Source organism: Rhamphochromis longiceps, linkage group LG10, assembly GCF_057381845.1.
Source record: "Rhamphochromis longiceps isolate RC_006_pf linkage group LG10, R_longiceps_female_GT1.1, whole genome shotgun sequence".
NCBI classification, from domain to species: Eukaryota; Metazoa; Chordata; class Actinopteri; order Cichliformes; family Cichlidae; genus Rhamphochromis; species Rhamphochromis longiceps.
The window spans coordinates 27,594,430-27,618,063 of record NC_140566.1 but is presented as its reverse complement, the minus strand read 5'-3'; the positions used below and the strand labels follow the sequence as shown (position 1 = coordinate 27,618,063).

The 23,634-nt window shown below is 40.0% G+C and overlaps 1 protein-coding gene across 2 annotated transcripts in view; it reads right to left on the bottom strand.

The window, feature by feature from the left end:
• Positions 1-23,634, bottom strand: part of mcama (melanoma cell adhesion molecule a) — a 57,739-nt gene that overhangs the window by 16,320 nt on the left and 17,785 nt on the right. For both annotated transcript variants that reach the window (XM_085421199.1, XM_085421200.1), the window contains exons 2-7: positions 4,509-4,639; positions 2,526-2,751; positions 2,343-2,413; positions 2,116-2,203; positions 1,381-1,560; positions 168-295 (exon numbers count right to left, since the gene is read on the bottom strand). In XM_085421199.1, the coding sequence (XP_085277325.1) occupies positions 168-295; positions 1,381-1,560; positions 2,116-2,203; positions 2,343-2,413; positions 2,526-2,751; positions 4,509-4,639 (824 nt within the window). The remainder of the gene's footprint in view (positions 1-167; positions 296-1,380; positions 1,561-2,115; positions 2,204-2,342; positions 2,414-2,525; positions 2,752-4,508; positions 4,640-23,634) is intronic.

Below are 23,634 nucleotides of genomic sequence, written 5' to 3'. Positions count from 1 at the left end.
TGGACCTGCAGGGTCAGAGCTGACAGAGTCTTCATAGACCTTGCACACTCATGTCTACATGGGTCCCTGTGAGCTATGCATATCAAAAACATTCCCTACATGTCTCTTGTGTGTCACCCATTCTCTCTCTGGGACTTGCAGGATGAGAAAAGGCCGTCCATTCTTACTTCTACTTTGTTGAAAATGAAGTGCGGTGGGGGGTTGCCATCACCCTGGCAACGCAGCTCCACAGTATCCCCCTCTTTGACCAAGCCCTGGGGCGACTCCTTCCAAAGCTCCACCATGGTGGTGGGGTCTGTACGCACACACAAAATCAAATTAAGCAGGCTTATTCAGCAAGCTGTTAAAGTCACTTTATAACGCCATTTCCATATTGCTGACAGCACAGACTGCATTTGGCTCTGCCTGCCAATGAAGGAAAGAGGAGATACTGAGGCTGTTAAAATTCTTATAGGTGACGGAAATTGAAATGAAGTTTGTTTTGATATTTATTTTTAGTGAAACAAGGTCATTTTATGAGTTGAGGACATTTTTAAAAAGTTGGGGCCCAAAGAAGAAACTACTGTACTACTACTGTAAACACCATCTTAGGATGAGTATGGACAGATGCTGTGAAAGACAAGAGACTTATTTTGGGATTTGTGTGATATTGTCTCTGTTTTGATGGCTTTTGTTTTTCATTCTTACAGAATAAACTAAACCAGCATGGTTAAAAATGGTGAGCAATAATAGCTGTAGCTTCAAAAACACCTTTTTGTACATTTCGATACAACAAGCATAAACGTTAACAAGTAATCACTGCAGCTCCTTTGATGTGTGTCTTATGAATATTCCACCGACTGTGAGCAAGTTCAAACAAATTAGCATCTATTACAGTAAAATGAAACACAAGCAGCTTCCTTTGAGGATGAAGCCAGTTACCCAAATACAAAACAAAGGAAAAGGATTTCATATATATCCAAGGTGTTAATATTTCTGTTACGTTATGCTCTGTTATGACACTACATATAAAAAAGTGATAATCAATTAACAACAAATGCTATAAAACAGACCAGAATGTTAGCTACAGTTCAGCTCATGATACATCACAACTCACAGGTTAATGTGATGTTTGAATACTAGAAATAAGGTTGTGAAATCTCTTTTAACAAATTATCCTGTACATAAACAAATTCCCACAAACCCAGTTAACCTGGATAAACTAAAAGTTTATAAATAAACTTGATGAAAGACTAATAAAGTCATAAAGAAATAATTGCTTGACGTTATTGCTTCTAAAGATGGTTCTATAAGCTACTGAATCTTGGGTTATATATTTACTTAGTACACTTATTTTCTTAAGTTTACATGACAATATAAAAACCCTGAGTGTTAACTCACAGTGGACAGTGATGTTGACGCTTGGGGACTCGATTGTCCTGATACCGTCCGGGACAAAGAAGCTGACTTCACAGGAGAAACGGGCATCCTTGTCCTCCTTTTCCACCTTGTATTCCAGAGTGCTCTGGACGCTGTAGAGGTCACTGGACATCCGAGAGCTCAGGATCACTATGTTTACACCTGGAAATTGGACAAGACTAAATGTGAACATGCATCGACCAACACCATTATGTAATTTAATTGCAATATGCACAATGCAGCATCATGCAATCAGCTAATCTGAACAAAGTGCACATATTTTGCTCCTGTTTGAGTCCTTGTTCATGGGAACAGTTACAGAGTTACACTAGGCTAATATTGTGTTCCCATACTAACATGATCACAAGGTAAAAACACAGACATTTAACATGTAGTGGTTAACATTGTTACAACTTCAATCCAGCTTTTAGTATAGCTTGCAGGCAGTTTTTCCTCTAGTGCTTGACATTGTCAAAGGCAGCCTACATAGAGAAATATTTACTGAAGGTGATGGATGTACTGATCCAGTATGACAGCATTCTTTTAGATAACTACACGTATGCATTTTATCATTTCCTAGCTGGTATGTGCAAAAAGGATTTTCTGTTATAGTCCTGTGGGGTGTGTTTGAGAAAACTATAATAAAACAGGAGAAAAGTGAATTTTAAACAAAGGGAGATTTATTTCTTATTTGATCCATCTGCAGTTTGTACTCACGTCCTGATTCGTTCATCAGTGGCTCGCCGTCCCTGTACCAGGTGATGTTAGGTTTAGGGAAGCCGTTTCGTGTCTCACATGATGCAACCTGGGTTAAAGGTCACATAGAGAAATCTTTGCTATCTTTAACTTGGTAATTTATTTGTTTTAGTGACTTTCAGATGCCTCCTTCACATTGCCATCTCAAAGAATATTTATTTGTCAGCATCTAAAATTGAATGGCTCACCTTAGATGGTGTGTCTTTAGTGACAGATATTCCAGTAGTGACACTCTCAATCTCTGGAACATCTGGAGGAGCTGAATAAGAAACAAAAAACAATTGTAGTGGTTTATAATAAATAAAGATAGAGCTCAGTGACATTCTAAATGTTCCTTTAGATCGATTAGCTTGTTTTCTGTGCTTTCTTACCAAATACTCTGAGGTGTGTCTTGCGCACCCCGCTCCCAGCAGCCAGCCCATTAACATGGCAGTAGAATTCCCTCTCGTCAGACAGTCTGACGTCCTGGATTGAGAGTCGAGTTCCTTTCTCGTCAGTAACCACGTTAATGCGGTCGGTGTAATCTGTGCCGCTATCAATCAGTTCTTGATTGGCATCAGCGTAATAGAGCCGTGACCGCGAGCCACCACGTTCAGCCTAGTAGAGAAGGACATACAGTAAGAACATGGCATATTTAAAGTTCAATCACTCTTTTTCAGTCAACTCAGTTTTTCCTACACAGAAAAACAGTTTGCCTAATGGGCAATTCCCTGGCTTTTATTTTGAAAGTTTAGCTGTTGCTAAACAGCTATTCCTACTGACTGGCTCATGTCCCTCTGAGCTAGAAAATCATAACAAGCACTGGCATCCGAAACAAAACGTCCAAAATGGCCAAGTTGGAGTTCATCCTCGCCCCCAACCAGCCGTGGCAGATGGTTGCAGCTCCCTGAACCTGGTTCTGCCTGTTTAAAAACAAGTTTTTCCTTCCCACTGTCACCAAGTTCTTGCTCATAAGGAGTCTGATCACTGGGTTTTCTTAATTTACCGTATTTTCACGACCATAAGGCGCACTTAAAAGTCTTAGATTTTCTTCAAAAAGTACGGCGCGCCCTATAGCGCAGTGCGCCCTGTGTGTTGTAAGGAGGACGTAGTAGAGAACACCATGAGAACGCTAAAGGGTGAAGTGTGGGCGCAACCCTGAAAATGGCAAAGAGACACGCTTATGAAGCACAGTTTAAACTGAAGGCCATCAGCTACGCGGAGGAACATGGAAATCGAGCAGCGGCGAGAGAATTTAAGATTAACGAATCGATGGTTCGCAAATGGAGGAAGCTAGAAAACAAGCTCCGGCAGGTCAAGAAAACGCAGCTGAGTTTCCGCGGACATAAGGCGAGGTGGCCCGAGTTGGAGGAAAGACTCGAGCGGTGGATCATCGAGCAAAGAACGAGCGGGAGAAGCGTTTCGACGGTCACCATTCGGCTAAAAGCAGTTTCACTTTCACTTTTTATGAAACTGTGCCATTTTTCCATCCAGGATTGTAGATGCTTGGGCTAACATGTCTGCTGGCACTGTTGTTCGAGCTTTCGCAAAAGCCGGCATCATTTCCGAGGAGCCGCACGGCACGGAAAGTGACTCTGACAGTGAAGAAAGTGAACCTGGCATGTTTGATGGAGATTTAGCGCAGCTGTTCAGTTCAGACACAGAGGATGAGGACTTCGATGGGTTTGATTGATGATAAAAATGTGAGTACCAAACTTCGTTTTGCTCCTGCTTTATTTTTAAATACGCACACTTGTATGCTTGTGTGTTGTTGATGATGACGATTACTGGTAATAAAAATGTGAGTAAGGTACCAAACTCAGGTTTGCTCCCGCTTTATTTTTAAATACGCATACGGTACTTGTATGCGCCCTATGATCCAGTGCGCCTTATGTGTGTGTTAAATACAGTAATGGCACACATAACTGAGACTGCGCCTTTTAGTACAGTGCGTCTTATGGTCGTGAAAATACGGTACCTTAATTTAACTTACCTCAAGTTCCTTGAGCCAACCTTTGCTGTGTTTTGGTGGTATAAATAAAACAGAATTGAATAGAACTCACTTAAGAAGCTTGGATTTTTTATTTTTAAACTGCACATTTGAACCCTATTTACATAAGAAACCCTGCTATGTGAACAGATCTGCATGAATCAAAATAAATCTAAAATGAATGAGAGCCTCAAAGACTTAGGATTGCATGTTACTTCACAAATAGAGCACTTTAAGAAATCTCTGGAAATTACACAAAAGTTTGATGTTGCAACAAAAAAATGGAGCTCAGGGCTCCCTAATGGTGAGGTAATTGCTTGACTTTAAGACTTCATATAACAGCAGTTGATAGTTTCAGATAGTCTGAGCATCAATTTTCACTCACCGCAAACCACTGGATCAAAAATCTGGGCTTGCTGTCACTGTTCGTGGAGGTGTACTGGCAAAGGATCTCAGCCATGTCACCGATGTACACATCCACAGTCTCATTCATAGACAGCTCTACCTTGGCCAACACTGAAAAAGACAGAAATACATGTGCATAAATCAACTTTATGCTTCCTGTAAGCACTACATGGTTATCAAACATTATTCAGGAATCGTGTAAATCCAGAGAGCATTGTCCAGTGAAATTGGATGTATTCATCCTTACCAAACTTTAATTCTTAAAATATGTTTTACTTCTTAAAGCATTGCTCCTGACAGATGATTGACTGTCTTCTCAAGCCAAACTGAAGCTAGGCTGCCCTGTTAGCACAACAAAGAAGAAAAGGCTTCCTGTCCACATGGCATAATTTTAATCTCCCTTCTGCCTGACTGACTGTAACAAAAAAACCCACAAAAACATCTTGGCCAGAAATGTAGTTCCCTAGGCGCCGTTGGGAGAATGCAGGCAAGAAAAAGACTAGCCAGTTTGACACTGTGCTGTTGATTCAGAGAGCCAAGAGCTTTTTCAGCCATGTTGGACTTGGCTGCTGTTCCAGAGGGGCCCACTCACACAGTGATGAAAAAACAGAAGGATGGCACAATAACGTGTATTTTCTCTGCTTAATCTTGTTTGGAGTTACTTTGCAAAATGGCACAAGATACCCCCACCTTCTTACACTGTCAGGCGTCACCATGCGATAACCATTACAGTAACTTGTATATTTTCATTCACAAGTCAAGCAATCACAGGATAGAACAGATAGAACTTGTATGAACAGTTGCACTTGTGTACCCAGACAGCAAATACCAACCTCTCTTTCACACTGATTTAGCTTAAGTCAACTTTTGTATTGAGCAGATAGCTGCAGAAATAGCCGAGCTGTTGGGTGTGCCATCATCCACCGCAATTTCTTTAGCCACAGCAACACAATCTTGATTCGTAATCTGCCCTACTTCCAGATACTCCTCTGACTTTGTGTACTTCCACAAAATGAATATCAAGTTAAAGATTTGCTGTTTTTACCCACTGAATGCGAGGTCAGCCAAATTTAAATCAAGTTAGTTTGTAGAGTTTTACGGGCCGATTCCCAGAGCAGTTTCAACACATCTTATAAGATTTATTTAGTCCAGGGAATTATTCATGGATATTCCTTTAAGTCTATTAATAATTACTACATACAGATGGGGGGAAACAAATTGCATCGCAATTTTTTTTTTACCAATGGCTTCTAAAACGAAAATAAAAATAATGAGTCAGAGCTACACCATGGTGCCCTCAAGTATGTTTTCAGCGTTGGTTGAAACCGATCAAGCATGAAAGGAGCATTAAGAGTCCAGTTGCCACCCTGCTGCCCCCATTCTGCCGGCTGCTCCCCATCACCATCTTGTCAAGCCCCCCTTCCTCGGCACCAATCATTTTCGCAACTCATTTTTTTCTTTCTGTCCCTCCCTCCTCTGCGTGGGGCTATGCTCAGCCAACCATTCCTTTAAGACAACGGGCGAACTATTGTTCCCCCACCTGGGTGGACCAAATCCCCCCCTTGCACACATAAATAAAAATCCCACACACCAGTCAGCCAAAAAGTGTTATTTTCATCCAAAGCAAAGGTTAGCAACAGTTCATCATGTACTGAATACATTGTTTACTGTGACAAAGATGACGTGAAACGGCTTTGAGACAAGAAACAGATTACGGGCACTGAAGAGCAAAATATGTCACAGAAGTCAGTGTAAAAAATGCTGCGTCTCTTTGGGACCATGCTGCTAACTTTTCAGCTAATCCGATTAGCAGTGGGGGGATTTAGCTTCGCAAGCCAACCTGGGACCAGTCTTATCTGTTCCTGTTGTGACTTTATACAGCATGGACTAAAGGACAAGCACACATGACCCATGATCTATGGAGCCTGACAACCGAAACTGCTGCCTGTGGGTGTGAATGCGCATACATTTGTGGCAGTCTGCTGTCTGTGTCTGGATGATATAGAGCTAATTAATTCAGGAAAAAAAAACCACTACTCCAGAATATTTGGATGTGTTGACAGCATGAGGGCTCTGAGTGGACCTTAACTGAGTGGCCTGTCAAGAGGACAATATAGGAGGACTGGAAGACAGACCAGTTACAATGCAAAATTATAAAATAAAACATTAAATATTAAATATAATCCATTATTCAGTCAATTTCCCATAATGACAGCAGTAAAGCAAATGAAACCACCATGCTAGAAACAAGGAACCAGGCGTGGTTGAAACATGAAGCCAAACAAACCAAGTGACTAAAACGGCACTTTCTCAAATGATCATAGTTCAGGCTTGAACTGAAAGAAGAGTTCATCTAAGGAAGCGCTGACTGAGACATTTTGGATTATTTCTGATACCAATGTTTAAAATAACAATTTAGTTTATTCAAATGAATTGAATTTTACTTATTTAGCAACAACAGTCACCTCAAGGTGCCTAAGGTAAAGAGCCTACAATAATACAGAGAAAATTCACATTTCTAATACTAATATTTATTTGTTTAGCAATAAGTTTTCAGTATAAAAACTTAGTTTTCCTCTTTTGTTTAAATATCACTAAGAATATTGTCTGAACATGTGGCTGTTTTAGTTTTCAAAACCTGTTCTCCAATGTTTTTGCATTCAAAGACCAAAAACAATCACAGTTGTTCTCTGCAGACATGTTGGTGTCCTCCATGAAAACTACCAGAGACTGTAGCAATCTGCGAGTAACACTAAGTTTTGGTGCCGCACCTTTTTGTGACCAATTACATCAACCACTCGCCAACCAGTCGGGGAATACACGTCACTGTTTCATCAGAATCAGAATCAGAAACTTTATTGTCATTGTCACGAGAACAACGAAATGAAGAATGGTCCCCGATCATTGCATCATGTAAATGCCTTCAATACAAGTGTCTATGTAGCGTGTAGATGAAGACAATTAAGATTCTTAATTAACATCTCAAATGATAAAGGCTGATGTGTGAAGTATGCACAAATTTATTAACTGCCTTGATACAATATTACTCAGACTAGGGATGTTTAGTCCGTTCTGTTGATCCAGTCTGGAATTGAATTTGTTAGAAAGTCTCAGTGGATTGCTCTCAATGTTCAGCTCAGTGATTCCTTCACATTCATTTAAGAAATTGCTTTACTTATTCTCTTATATATCTTGGCATCCAGAAGCTGAATTAGCATTGAACTGTATACAGATGTTTATGATTCCCACTAAACTGAGCACAGTGAGGTTCAAACTCTGATGTCCTCTTTGGGATAAATAGCAATTTTCATTTTGTGCTACAATGATCCCTGACAGTCCTAATGTATTTATACAGACTTGTGACTATTTTTAATAAGATATAGGAAAAGAAAGAGCACTGGAGAGAATGGGCTGAGGTGGCTGAGATGGTTTGGACATCTGCAGAGGAGGGATAATGGACACAGGACGTTGATTGTCAAGCTGCCAGGCAGGAGGAAAAGAGGAATAACATAGAAAAGATTCACAGATGCAGTGAAGTAGGACATTCAGAGGGCTGGTGTGACAAAGGAGGATGCTAGGGATAAGGTGACATGAGAGAAGTAGGGGAAGACTGGAAAAGTAAGAGAATCCACAGACGAAACCATTTTGTCTGATTTCTGGGTAAGACATGCTCTCACAATACTAATAAGACAATAATACACATTATAAGGGGATAGTTCCAGGATAGCATCTGTGTACAGTCACTCATTATGCACGTCGGACAATACTCAGACAGTATCCTCACATGCTAACTAAGTAAACTGCCATTACTGCAATCTCCATCCCATTAAGGCTGCAAGCTTAGGCCTTTAGCAGATCTGCAGCTCTGCTGCCGATAAGAGTCCAAATCAACTCTGACATCACAAATCTGTAATCCTGCACATGCCTGGTGACCCGTGAAATAGGACTGAGTGCCTATTAGAACAGGATTTTACTGAATGAAAATCAAATTGGTTAAGATATATTTTGGAATATTCAGATATAGTTAAATCAGCACATTTAATGTTATTTATTTAAGCTACTTTAGAGAAAATGTATGAGAAGATTAGCCTTTCAAAATTTCAGAGACCTGGAAACGCCCAGAATAAAAGCTGTACGCGGGCACTGAGTGTCCCCTCGGAGAGTGAAGGGTGTAAAAAGCTAGCATGTAAGTGTGGATGACAGGGTGGAGGATTTCTCAATATGCAACCCTGGTTTGGTGCTGAACACCTGAGGGACACTGTGTACCGCCTGACATCAAAGAGCACACACACACATAGTGAAAGCATACAGTGAAGAAGAGCGCTCCTTGTCCTCCCAATGTGGCTGTTCTTTCAGAAGCAGCATCTGGCACAAATCTCCCAGCAGCCCCTTTCCCGTTGGTGCAGCAACTGTCACCCATGCTCTATTCTTTCACACAGACAGATAAGGAAGTGCTGCAAATCTCCTCAAAGCCACCTCTTTATGCATGTGTGATCTCTCCTTTCATGCAGTAAAGCATATCGCAGCTTCAGGTCAAGACCTCAAACAGTCCTCCATGATCAATGCCGAGGTGAACTCTCTCAGATTCACGACAGTGCACCCTTTAAACTTGGTTGCAAAGCATTTTTAAACTATGTGACCAATTTGCATTGCACATCTTTTGCAGTTCTTTGACTGTGAAGAATTCTCAACTTCAAATGTTGCATATTAACTTTAATCTTATATGATAGCACTGCAAAAAAAACCAAAACATTTACAAGTCCAATGGGATCAGCCTTATCGAGGTTTCTGCACTAAATGAAGGTGACTGATTGTTTTCTGTCAGAAAAATACTTACCTATACCGCAAATTAGGGCTGAACGATTATGGAAAATAATCTAATTGCGATTTTTTGCCCCAATATTGCGATTGCGATGCGATATGCGATTATTTTTTAAGGTCTTTGTCTTCTGTATTATTAAACAAAGACAAGCAATACATCATATAGTATGGCCAATACTATATTACATTAATTTTAAACTGTTCTTTCCTGGAAGACAGACCTCTGTTATGATGACATGAGGTGATGCATGAATTGATGACTGACATTTTTATTTAACTTCTTCAATCACAACAGTATATTTGAACATACACAATAGTTTATTTTTAGCTTACAAACATCTGAGCATAAAGTGCTGACAAGGAACCCTGGTGTAAACATTAAAATGAAAGTCAGTACAATGTGCAGATTGCAGAAATATACATAAACAAAATCAGTGGCTTTACCACACTCAGTTTTTCGACATCTGTGAACTACTAGACAGTCATTCAATTAAAAAATAATATTAAATAAATAAAACTAATAAATAAAAAATACACACATCTTACTGATCTCTGCAGTCAGTAACATTACACATAAAGTGCAAACATAATAGCAATTGTATAAACACACACACAAACACGCCTTTAAAGTTTAAAGGCGTGAAATTGGACGGTCTAGTTCTGATTAGCGTCACCGCTGTCTCGGTGGAGTTTAATAAACTCGGCCGTCTGCTTCTTGCTATCTAAAATATAACCAGACACTGGCGTAAATTCTCGACTGTCTCATACTTCTGTTTAATAAGTTTTCTGTTTGACGTTTAGTCAGCTGTGTGAAAACCAAGGAGGAACCCACCCGGGGGATTAATAAAGTTTTATTTTATCTAATCTAATAACTTTAATCTCAGCCAAACCGATTTACTCACGAACAAACAAAACACTGAAAAAAGCCCAACAATAACATTTTTAGGTTGTCTAAGTGACTTATATATCACGTTTAACCCGAGCAGCGAAACTCCGCGGTGATCTGAAAATGATGTGCCGGGAGTTGTGCCGTTCTCGGCCGCATCAGTAACCCTCGAGCTCCCGGCTAGCTGTCGAGCTGGTGGGTAGCAGACGCCTCTGAAAACGTCGAAGCACTTTTGCAAATATGGGATATCTTGATAAACCGAGCAGATATTTGATGTTTACACAACTACTTTCTCGCCTGAAAATATTTTAAAAGTTTATTTTGTGACCCAGAAAGATTAGTATGAGTAATTTTAAAACTTAGTAGCGGCCGCCATTGTTGGAAACTGGAGTTTGGCTGGGCCGCGCTATGAATTCTGGGATATGGTAGTAATTTGGACAGCCTTCGGCGCGTCGCTGTGACGTAATCGGTCTACAAATGCGGCCTCAGGAGGATGCAGCCCATGAATTTGGACATGTCCAGAGTATAATCGCAGCCTTTGCGGTTAGAAAATTGCACTTGATCATGTCGCGATATTATCGCAAATGCGATATATCGTTCAGCCCTACCGCAAATTAGAAAAAAAAAAAACTGGTTAAAAGATACATTCTCACTAATGATGTGTCTGCATGTCATCAACGTGCCGAGTTATTGTTTTTGTCATTTGCTTACTAGACTTTTACATCTCCTGACCATGTTCCTTGGTCTATGAGTGAGTTGAAAGTGGCAGGCTGCCCACAGAAACATTACTTATTTGAGATTAAAACTATTTAAATGTCAGCTTTGCTGCACTGGTTTTGAATGTACTTTGGCAAAGCTTACTACACACCAGGTCTCTCTTTGTCTTTTATTATTTTCTTTATCACTACCTCAGCCAAAAAGGTTCAAGTATGTCTGACTGTCCATCTGTTTGGCTGGCAAATGGGGCTTAGCCCAACTAAACATTTTTCAGTTCATTTAAATCAACATTTGGATCCAGGAATTTTTCGGAAGGATTCTTTAACCCCGAGGTAAAGGGTAAAAACTGTACTTGTCACAATGTATTTTCACAAATATATATAAATTTTCAATAAGAACATCTGAGAGACATTGTTTTAATATTCTCATGATGGTCTTTGCAAACATCCAGATATCCTGCAGGATTTGGGGGCTTAGTTCATGCATGATTATGGGATAAAATTTCAGCCATGGTAGAGGTATGCATGACTGCTCTTGTTTAACTCTTATCCACCTTACCACTCAAACCTCTGCTCACATACCTGGAGATGGCTTACAGACACATACTGGGAATGTTTCTCATCTTTTCTCAACTGTTTCACCACATCTTCCAATCACCAACAAACACAGTGCCATTTTTGGCTTTTCAGGAATTACTAATCATTCCCGCTGGTTAGTAACTTCTTCAGCAGCTGCATACATTTTTAATCATCACACCCGGTGGGTGAAACTTCATTAAAGAAGCAACATGAATGTTTTATTTATGCTTGTATCTGATGTTCAGCACTGAGTGCCGCTTGTTCCTCGGTATCTACTATCCATCAATAGATCCCCTACAGAGCCGCTGGGCTCTGGCACGCAGGCTGCTCCACAGCCACAGGATGGATAATTAAAGGTCAATAGGCTAAACACTGTATCAACATTATGGGGGGGTTCCTTTTACTATAAGAGAGAACAAAAACATCTGGAAAATAAGCCTATGGTAAGTCGTTTTGCTAAAAACAAAAACAAAATTACACATATGTTGCGTAGGGGTGGAAACTACAAAGCCACCAGCTAAAAACCTGGAAATACAACCAATATATTACACAGTCATTCCTCTCACCAAACACTGGTTTAATCCAGTGTAACAACTGGATACATGATTTTATAGTTCCTAAATGTTAGTAACAGTAACTGAAGTCAGACTAGGAACAAGAGCAAATGCAGCTCAGCAATCCAGAAATACCCCTGACCACAATGTTGCTACTGCTATTTGGTTTTCTCTTTAAACATAAATATAAATTCAAGAATAAATGGCGTGGTTTCCCTCTACTAAATGGATAGGTTGGATAAAATATTAACCACAAGTTCAAAGAAGGTTCTGACCTATAACGACATGTTTAAAAATCCTTTCCATTAATTAATTTAGTTTTCAAAAGCAGGTCATGCGATCCTGCTCTGTGAAAGGTAGGCAAAAGTGATTTCTGAGGTAGACAGAATCTGGAAATGACAGCGATTCCTTCTTCATCTCATATTAACGTGTGTGAAAGACGAGACATTAAGGTAAAAGGGGCCAAATATGAGGCTTTGGCTGTTATCCTAACACTATAAATAGGAGACCTTCTTTCCAATCAAACCTCTGATGACAGCACACTGACTTGCTGCTCTACTCCAACAAAGGCCTTCTTATCCCAGCCCCTGTGGTCATCATCACAGTGCTGAATATCCTTGAAAGCTACAAACTAGGTGCCAACTAAATCAGCTTTCCCTCAACCGCACAGCAGAAAGGCCTGGGATGAATTAAAGTCCCCAGGAGCCAAGAGCTCTGCTAACTTTGAATTCAAAAAGTTATTATAGAACAAAAGCAGCAATATAATCTATATTTTTTGGCACTTTTGGCTTTACTTCATCGTTGACAGAGTATTTACAAACAGAAAACATGCAGATGTTGTATGTTATGACATGAAACAAGAGTAACTGGCTTGAATAAAACTCATTATATTTTACATTTCAATCAACAGGACATTAGCAGGATTTCTGCAGTCCTGTTTTCTTTGAGTGTGATGTGTTTTCATGAAGTTTATTGCTACAAGATTTACTTCCCTTCTTCGGGATCTTCCAAGCTGATTATATGTTATTCTTTCAATACCAATGCAATTATGTTATTCCTTCAGAAATCAAACTCACTAGTGTAAACCTACGTTATCCACCACAATCGTGGTTTTTTTGCACATTTTGCACACTCAACATGTAGCTGCTGGCTTTAATCTCTCTGAGGATACAGGTCCTATCTCTTATCGTCAAACAGACTAAGGCTTAAAGATGTTCAACATCAATGGATTCTAATCACTAAAGTCTCTCTTTTCTGCTAACCTCAAAATTGGCGACCTTTTTCTTTAAAAGTTAAGTAGATGGTATAAAACAAATCAAACCAACTAACATACACTCTCATTGGAGCACTGTAACCAAGAAAGCCCCCCCCCCCCCCCCCCCCCAAAAAAAAAAAAAAACACATAAAGAGGAATGATTAATTCCAACTACATAATCATGTATGCAAACAGGTCAAATCTATTTAGTGGGATGTTCTCTGATACAGCCACACACTGATTTGTCAGCCGAGTTTTCACAGAAAAAACAAAACGTACACATTTATCTTTAATGGTGATTACATGCGATGTGACACACCAAGTTGCTCACATAAACACATATTTCTGTGCTTATGAGCTTCCATGTGTTTGAACTTTTGTGGATTGTTTTGTGCATCTGTGTCTGTTTTTATGTGTGTATTAGTATTCAGGCAGGCCTGTGCTACAACAAAGGTCTAATTGTGCTTTCGCTCTCCTTTTATCCCATCACCCAAACATGAGGGGAGCTGTCGGGCAAGCGTGCCACACCCAATTCACCGGGATCAAAATGCTGAACCCCAGCCCCCCCAAATCCCACGCTGAGAACCCTAATGCTCTCAAAGAGAATATCATAGTGATCACAGGTGCACTGCTGTGTTAATGAGGAGAAAAGGCTACTCCCTGTGCCCAGGCCAGTCGTACCCTCCAACATTCACAAAAGCATAATCCAAAACCAATGCTGTTTTGGTATTATTAAAAAACAATCTTAATTCTCATAGCACACTCCCATCAAGAAAATATCTGTAGCCAGCAGTCCAACAACCACGCCCAATTTCACTGGCGACAGGGCAGTTTGAGAATTGGCCACAATCTCTTCAGAAAATCTGGTTTCAGTTTTCACAAATCATCATATTTGCCACTGAACTAACCATTAACGGGAAAACTGAGAGAACTGCTAATCAGATATAGATATAAGCCAAATAATTTGACATAAATAAATGGAAAAGGGAGACAACAAAGGAACATTTTGTGGAAGAATGGTGTTCAACACCAATTTAAAACACCAATTTTTTGCAAAAAGACTGAAATGAGTGGTCCAACACTTAATTTAACACAGGGTTGATTGTGGGGAGTTTAATACACGTTTTCATTTAAAGTTTTCAGTAAATACAGTTGTAGTCAGAAGCTTACATACACTCATCATGGGTAACTTTTTGACTGTACAGGATACATCTTTAATGCCTAAAAACAAAAATTGGATGCACACAGTTGAATCATTTTGGATTTTCTCTAACCCATATGGGGTCAAGTGTATAAATACTAGCTCGAATATATACATACACACTCACTAATACTTGGGTAAATGTTCCTTAGCAAGTTGCACCTTAATACATTTGGTAGCCATCAAGAGGTTCTAGCATAATTCCAGCTGAATATTTGACCAGTCTTGGCAAAGTCAAATTTAGGTTGATATAGGCTTGGGGTCAGGCTACGTTCACACTGCAGGCGAAAGCGCATCAAATCCGATTTTTTTGACCCTATGCGACCCATATCCGATCATGGTTGATCTGATATCCTCATGTTGGTGTTGTTCCCAGATCATCATACTAAATGTTGTTCCAGGATTAACATTGCAAGTGACCAATCAGAATGTTGTGACGTCATACTTTTGCGACTTTGGGAAAAACCGGCGTAAAACAAAAAACCGTACTAAAGCTGCGTGAAACCGCCTCTGTCTGCCGATCAACGGACCCTGACCCTAACCCTAACCCTTTAATAAACAGTAAGCAGAATTGATACTGTCCTTGCAACATTGGAATTTCATAAATGCACGAATGGCTTGGCGCGCAAAAGAATAACGTCACAACAATGTGATTGGTCACTTGCAATGTTGAACCTGGAACAACATTTTCATGATGGTCTGGGAACAACACCAACACGAGGATATCAGATCATCCATCCGATCATGGTCTGACAGTGTGAACAGCACAAATCGGATATTTCCAAATCCGATCTGGGTCACTTTCGTATGTGGTACTGAATCCTGTCACGGTTCTGGGTCATTTTGACCCAGCTTTTTCAGTTTTTTATATTTTGGTATATTTCTATAGTATTGATTATTATTCCAGATTAAGTTCAGTGTCTGTCTGCCTCCTTGTAAATTGTTTCTTGTTTCCTGTTTTACTTTGGAGGTTCGTGTCTGGTGTCAGTGTGTTCGGTTTACGTTTCCCGTCTCGTCAGCTGTGATTTCTCCCAAGTGTGTTCCCCTCCTGTCTCTCATCCCTTGATTACTGCCGTGTGTATATTAGCCCTGTGTTTCCTTTGTTCTCTGTCGCGTTGTTAATGTCTACTCACCCTCAGTCTATGCTCTGTGTTTCGGTCCTTGTTTATCTGCCTGTTAGTTTATGTTTTCCCAGTGTAGTTAGTCCGCTGTTCATCTGCAAATAAAGCTGTTTACTTTGAGTTCAACTTCGCCTCACTGAATCCTGCATTTTGGGTCCTTCCTCCTTGAGGATTTTGAGATTTTACTTATACTGCATAATCTGCAGATTCTGACAGAAATCTGCAACTATCCTTTGAAGCACCGCTCCTCTCTAAAACAGCGGTCCTCCAGGCTTCATGCCCTGGAGGATGGGGCTGTGGCCCCCCCACACCCTCTAGCAGATCATTACATGAAGGAACCTTTTAAAAAAACAAGCGCGTCCATGCTCACAGGTGTACACACGGGTGATCACACCCACAAACTACACCCTTTTTGGCTTCTACCTCAAAGCACACTGTGTTCTGTTGATCTTATGTGCTGCACAATAATGTTTAATATTTAGTATTTACTGTCATATTCCCATATATCATTGTGATGTTGTTTATTCTATTACTCTCGTTCTCTTCTGCTTGTTTTCTTTTTTCTTTCTCAGCAGGTGATCCAGGTGATTGATATATGCATTTTTTATTTCTTTTTTTTTTTCTCTGCTCATTCTGTTGGTTTTTGTTTTTTGCCCCTCTCCCCCGTCCCTCTTCTCAGCTGTTTCTCTTTCCCTCTTTCTTTCTCCCCTTCTTTCCCCCAGTCAAGTCTGTCCCGTATTCAGTAAATGAAAATAAAATAAACAATAAAAGGTGAATCAAATGGACCATTACGGCAAGGCTGGGATGGTCAATTTGGTAAAGTAAATCCGTTGGGCATCTTTCTTTGCCTTTAGACAACAATTCTGATGGTAAAAGAGCCAAACGGGACAGGCAAAAAAAAAAAAGAAAAAAAAAAAAAGAAAAAAAGAGAGAGTTGCACTTTAAAAGGGCTTTAATGGAACCAATTATTGGGAGTATCTTGCCATCTGATTGTTCTTGTTATAAATGTTCCTCCTTCCCTTGTCAGAGTTGGCCATCCCCATAGCCAACCCACCTCACATTTCATCTCTCCCCATTGTATAGTGATGAGAAGGTCGATAAAGTAGTCTTCACAGTCCTTAAACATTTTCCATATTTCCTAATTAGGCCAGGTTGCATGTAAAAATGAAGCCTATGGACAAGTACTTTCTCACACATGCACATACTGAACATATTCACACTTCATAGTGTGTTCACTAGCAAAGTCTGACTGGGAATCTGATGTTTCTCACAGGTAAAGGCAGACTGCACAATACATAGTTGATGTCTAGTGGTTCATTTCATATACTTTACACTTGACCAAAGCTGTCAGTTTGTGCTGTCTGCAGTTGGCATTCCACAAACTTAACATCTGACATACTAGAGAGGTGCTGGACAACCCATCCTTAACACTGGATAGAGGGGACTTACCATAATGTCAGTGGGAGGAAGGATGGAAAGAAGCAGGCAACAGTGGAGAACAGAGGAAAAGGGCCACTAAAGCCTTTGACATTTTGTTCATGCTTGAAATCCTCAAGTTGTTCTACTGAGAATCAGTCGATTCAAGTACTAATTAGCAATCAGAAGAATGTCATGGCTCCAACAGTAATTGTGCATGTGTGTGAAGTTACCCCACAGCTGTCCTAATGTGGCGACTGTTTCTCCCTTCCCTGCCTCTTCTCAGATTTAATGCAACCACTGCTGCACTAAAAACCTTACAAGCTGGAAACTCTTTGACAAAACAAAGTTTAAAAAAAAGAAAAAAAAACCAGCAATAAGAATAATTATTAGGTTATCTACATTATTATGTAAATTGTGGCGTTGCGTTGTGTGTGTGACGTCTTCTTTTGCACACTTGGGCCACTTTGAGGGTTCACACTAGAGCACGTTTGCTGTTGCATTTTATTTGTAGCGTGAACAAGCAGACAAAAAAATCGGAATTGAGCATTAACACCTGCAGTGTGAACGTAGCCTTAATGTCATCTCTGATGTGTATTTGGGATAATTATCCTCTTTCAAAACCCAACTATATCTAGTTTTCTTAAAGCTGTTGATTTGAATTTGGAGGTAGTCCTCATTCCATTCACGTTGCGCAATGTACCAGTACCACTGACAGTAAAACAATCCCACAGCATGATGCTACCACCACCATGGCTGAGCTGGTACAGCGTTCTTAGGTTTAAAACATCACCTTTATCGTATCGTAGTGAAATATCAATCTTATATATTTAATCTCTGTAATATTCAGGATATTTATAATTGAGCTATTTGTATATACATTAGAGCTATTTCTTTCTTATATTTTGTAACTTTGTAATATATTGTATTATTGAATTTAGTTCACATTGTTACTGCTCTTATTGTCTTCGAGCAACTGCGGCCATATAATTTCCTTAGGGATTAATAAAGTATTCTGAAGATCCTCAACACCACTGGTTGAAACGTAGCTCAAACCATGACAGAGCCTCTACTGTGTTTTACAGAAAGTTGCTTGCCCTCATGTTTACACCTCTCTCCTGTCCTCCTCCCTATATATTGAAGACGATTTCAACCAAAAACTTCAACTGAAATTCAATTTGTCATGAGCACGAGTAAACCTAAATGTTAAATGGACATACTTAACATTTCACTTTCATCAAACCTATTATCTGAATATACATATCACATGTTAAGTAAATACAAAAATCTAGCTGGTTCAAGTAGTTTCTTATCCGCATTTCTCTCTCTTTTTTTCTTTAAATTGTAACTAATAGACTTTTAAAATAATCAGATTTCTAACAGTAACTGCCATCTTGCTTTTACACCATGGCCAATAATACAAAGAACAAGAGATAGCTTGCAGAAGCATTGTTTTCTAACGTTATTTCAATCCTTACTCACTCAAGGACAGAGCTGAGGTTGTCTGATTGTCAGCGAGATTATGCAAAAACAACCAAACCTCATGGAACCAGCAAATTTTGGGGCCGATCTGGTTCTCTTGCTTTACAAATTTTCAAACAGGACATTAGCTGTGGCTCAGGACTCCCCAAGCACACATCTAGGCCAAATAGGTTTCACAGAGATCAGTCACGCCAGCTTTTCACATTTGAAGCAACATTTGAGCAAACATGCATTCAGTTCAGAAGAAGAGAAAAGAGGAAGATGAGAATACAATGATAAGAGGGTCTGAGTATATCTGTCTGGTTGTACCAGAATGTTATCAACCACATCTTCCAACTGCTCTTTGTGATCACACACTCACACAAAGTGAAGAACTGTGGCAGGGATCACACCGGATACGGAGGAAACCCAAAAAAGGGAAGAAAAAAAAAAGGGAAAAAAAACGTGGATGTCAATTTTTTTGTTATCCAGGTTTACTGACTGATCGATCTCTAGGCATGTGTGAGACCTTAAGCATAAAATGACATCTAAATCTTAAATCTGACTGACTTAAGAAATCCTTTTAATTGCACTTCACAACAAAATGAAACATGTCATCTGTTAATTAATCCAAGTAAATCCAAAAAGACTTTGGAACTGGTTGCCAAAACTTTTTCTTTTTTTTTTCTTTTTTTACAATGGAAACTGAAAATCTGTTAGCAGTAACAACCATTATGCTGTTATGCTATTATGTCACAGTCAATAATATAAAAGAATAAGAGATGACTTGCAGAAACAGTGCTTGCTCAAGTAAACCTGGTCATTACTCTTCCAATGAGAGAGCTGCGGTTGTCTGCTTGTCAGCAAGATTACACAAAACTCCCAAGATGAATTTCATGAAAATTTGTGGACAGAAAAGTGATAAAGAGAGAACATTTATACATTGGCTGTGGCTCAGCCAAGCACCCATTTAGGCCATCTATGTTTTGCTGAGATCAATCATGCCTGTTTTTTTATATCTGAAGCCAGGTTTGAACAAGCACGCATTCAGTTCTGCAGTGAGAAAAGATAAAGATGAGAAAGAAGTTATAAGAGGATCTGAAAACATGCATCTACACTCCTGCACTGGAATCTTATCAACCACATCAATCAGCTCCAACTCTTCAGCAGCTATACTGAAGTAGCGATCCCATCAGCTCCAAAAGAAGCCCAAAATAAATATAATTCGTTTATTTTTTGAATGTTAGTGTTTTGTCTAGTTAATCAGTAGATCATTTGTTTGTGGCGCTTTGCAGGTCTTCTGTGGCTGGGTGAACTTGCATTACTTGGTGGTTAGGGGGTGTGCAGCTGAGATATCGGTAAACACTCAGAGACGGGGGAGGGAAACTTGTGGTGGAGGGCAGAGCAAGAAGCAAACAAAGAACATGTAGGTTTTACTGCTACTAGATAACTGCAAGCGTTTAGAAATGCTGCACAAGCAATTACAATGCTTTTTCTATAGCTAAAAATATGTTTATGCTTCACAACTTCTAAGTAATTGCTGGCGATGAATCACAAATCCCAAGACAGCAACATCTCACATAAATTAACCGGTTTTAGAATGTCTTACAATCCCCAGGGTATCCTAAGACACTTTATTTCAGTGATTGAAAACATCTTCACCTTCCAGCAGCCTCATTGACAAATTTCCGAGACCTAAAAGTCGTCTATTTTCACAACAAACCTGCCTTGTATTTCACATCAAAACACAGACCTTGCCTCTGGGAAGTAATAAACACTTTCTCCTTTTTCTCTAACAGGAGTCAGATGCGTGCAGTCGGTCAGACACAATGTCAAACACAATGATATATCTGTGTTCAAAACTCATAACCAGCCGCATTGTTTGATATGAAAGTAGTGAGCAGCTCAGCGCCTACTTTATCTTGATCTCCAGACTGGGAGACTCCAGTTCTCAGAGCTCAGCAGACAATATCCACCACTTGTTTTATTCAGTGGGCCGCAGCATGCCAAAACCTTGAGCCAGGGCCATGGTTATGACTGGATTCCTAGTCGTCGGGTGGCAATGTGTCCTGCTGGGTTGGGGAGGATGAGGGCGGCGGGGTTCACGTTGACACAAGCAGCTGTGAATAATAGGAAAGTCGCCCACATTCCCATGCTGCAGGGAACGGGGCAGTTGGGGGGGGGCAGCAACACCTGTGGGCAGCCCATTTGTCAAGTGATTTGTGGGGCAGAGTGTAGAAGCAGTGAGAACAGAGGACCGAGGGCAAATAGGGGTGTGTGTGTGTGTGTGTGTGTGTGTGTGTGTGTGTGTGTGTGTGTGTGTGTGTGTGTGTGTGTGTGTGTGTGTGTGAATGGAGGATGGGGGGGTAACTTTGTAGAGTATTATTACAGGACCACACACAATGTCATGCCTGTTGATTTCCGCTCTTACACACACCTGTGCAACTTAAAAAAGGCTTCACTTCCTCAAACTACAATTGGAGTGGAAAACAGCAGAATCCAGCTGAACTGGCCTGAAAGCAATGAAACTGTATGCCTGCAAGCTTATCGATTTGTTTTATCAACTAGGGCATGTTTTTCTCACACCTGCAGCTACAAAACACTGATGTCATAGCACCAGAAATTTTCCACACCTGAGCCACATGCGTGTCTTCGTGCTCTGTTTCAATTCTGGGCTCAGACTAAAAAGATAATAAAATAGCTGCGCTGATCCTGAAGATCCTGAACCATGGCAGTGGCATCAATAAAATGCTGTGATCTTATTGCACTTTGTCCTACTCCTGTCCAATATCGACATTCTACATTTTTACTCAGGTACTACCTAAGCTTAAAAGTCCCCAAAGAAAGATGACTCTGGCTAGAGCTGGGCGATAGAACGATAACGATATGTATCGCGATATAACTTTTACTCGATAGAGAAATTAAGCTATCGCGATAGACCTCGCCGCTCTTGTCCTCTTAAAAAAAAAAAAAAAAAAAAAAAAAAAAAGGTCAGCCAATCCAAATTAAGTAGCGCAGAGCCGAACCAATCACAGCCGCAGCGTCACGTCGCGTGACTTGTTACGTACAGCACAAGTGCCAAGCCGCACGTGTGTTTGTTTGGGAAGCAGCCAGCGGGTAATGGGAGCCAGCGCGTAATGGAGGAAATGAGTGTGCCGACTAGAAAAATCAACCGAGCGTGACCGAAGAGAAAACAGATGATGGTTCCAATGCCGGAGAGATTGTCGAACGGAAGAGCCATAGAAGTTCCGTAGTGTGAAGGTATTTCGGCTATTTCAAGTCTGACAAAAAACAGAGTAGCGTGCACTGTAAATTGTGCCGAAAGCAAGTCTGGAAATACAATAAACTGGTGCATGCGTCACACTGTGCCACGTTATTTCTACAATACTGTTACTGTTAATTCTACTCTCTGCAGTGTTTAAATGCTTACATATACACACAGTTACTGTCCGTCCACACATACGACTCGGTTCTGCTTCTATGCCCCAGCTTTGTTTACTTTTTCCCACCGAGGCTTCTAGACTTCTGATTGGCCAACATTTCTGCACGGTTAGAAATCTAGCGTCACCTGCTGCTTTGGCATGTTCATAGCAGCGTTTTCCTTCATTTCTGCCTTTATGTGTGGACGGGATTATTTTTTAAAACGAAAACGGAAAATCTCCGTTTTCAAAAATACCCGTGTACGTGTGGACGTAGCCTCAGTCTCTAACTGGAAGCGCTAATTCGTCATTCGGCTTTTGTCAGACTAAAGTAACTGTTAAAACTGTTTGAAAAGCTAAGCTATACAACAAGGAGAGATTGAGAATTTCCTTTTAGTTCTCAGTTTATTTGATATTGACAAAAGTTAGTCAGTTTTGTCTGTTCTTCTGTAAAACAAACTAAGATTTATTTTTAGAATTAATATTTTGTTTCTAAGTGGAATCGACAATTTAGTCTGTTTCGTTTGTTCTATTTTGAAACTTAAACGCTTTAGCGGCTGCCTTTTGTGTAGTTTGCAATATTTGCCTTTATTTATCTGAAAAAGTCTCATGTTCCTTAAGTACATCTACCCTGTTGAACTTATTATGGGAAATAAATATTTAAATAAAAACAAGCTGCTGATTATTTCACATTTTACTTGTGAGCAACGGCACATTTAAATCTTACAAATATAGTTATTTGGCTTATATCGTGATAGATATCGTTATCGCCTGAAATGAAAAAAACATATCGTGATATGAAAAAATCTCATATCGCCCAGCTCTAACTCTGGCACAGTTTATCCATTCAGAGACAAACAGAAAGCTAGTCAGGGCACTATCTACCCTATTCTTACAGCTGGACTTAACACAGTGTAAATTTAATGTAAAGCATTCAGCCTGGCTCTAATGTTCCCAGAGATTTACTCTCAAACTAATTCCAACCATTTAGCGAACAGAAAGAAAATTATGACTATTACAAAGTCCAGCTCATCAATAGTAATAAAGTCAGTGTGTTGAATTTTATTATCAGTGCATTATTTCTTGTCTATGGTGTATATTTTGGTTTACTTTAACCGCTCTCATCATAAGTGCTTCCGAAAGCAGCAGCAGTTTGCAACTTTCAGTGGAAAAAGGATCTGATAAATGCGACCTAGCAGGTCAACACAGTGGAGAACTCAAAAATAACATGATGTGACCACCAGGGATTTATATGGTTTCATTGTTAGAGTGCTTTTAATTAATAAACTAAAAGACTGAACATCCATTATTTAATAAGTGTGGAAAGAACAGTAGCTCACAATAGCAGAAGAATCCACTCTCACAAGTGCCTGTAAGACAAAAGTTAGATAACCCAATTTTATGCTGAAACATGTATAAATTAAGTTCCACAGATGAGCACACTGGGAAAATCCTCTGCTCAGAACACTGCTCTTTGATTAGGCGGTTGATCTTTTAACAGCGTCCAATATCAGGGCTGAGGGCGTGGGGGAGGATTTGATATTTAAGCATCTCTTTATCCTCTTCCTTTTGAAATGTCAAGTTCAAAGATCCAGACCAGCAGCCTTGATCTGTGAGCTAAGACGACCCAGAGAACTACCCAGCAACTCCTAACCATCATCACACGACAGCTTCACG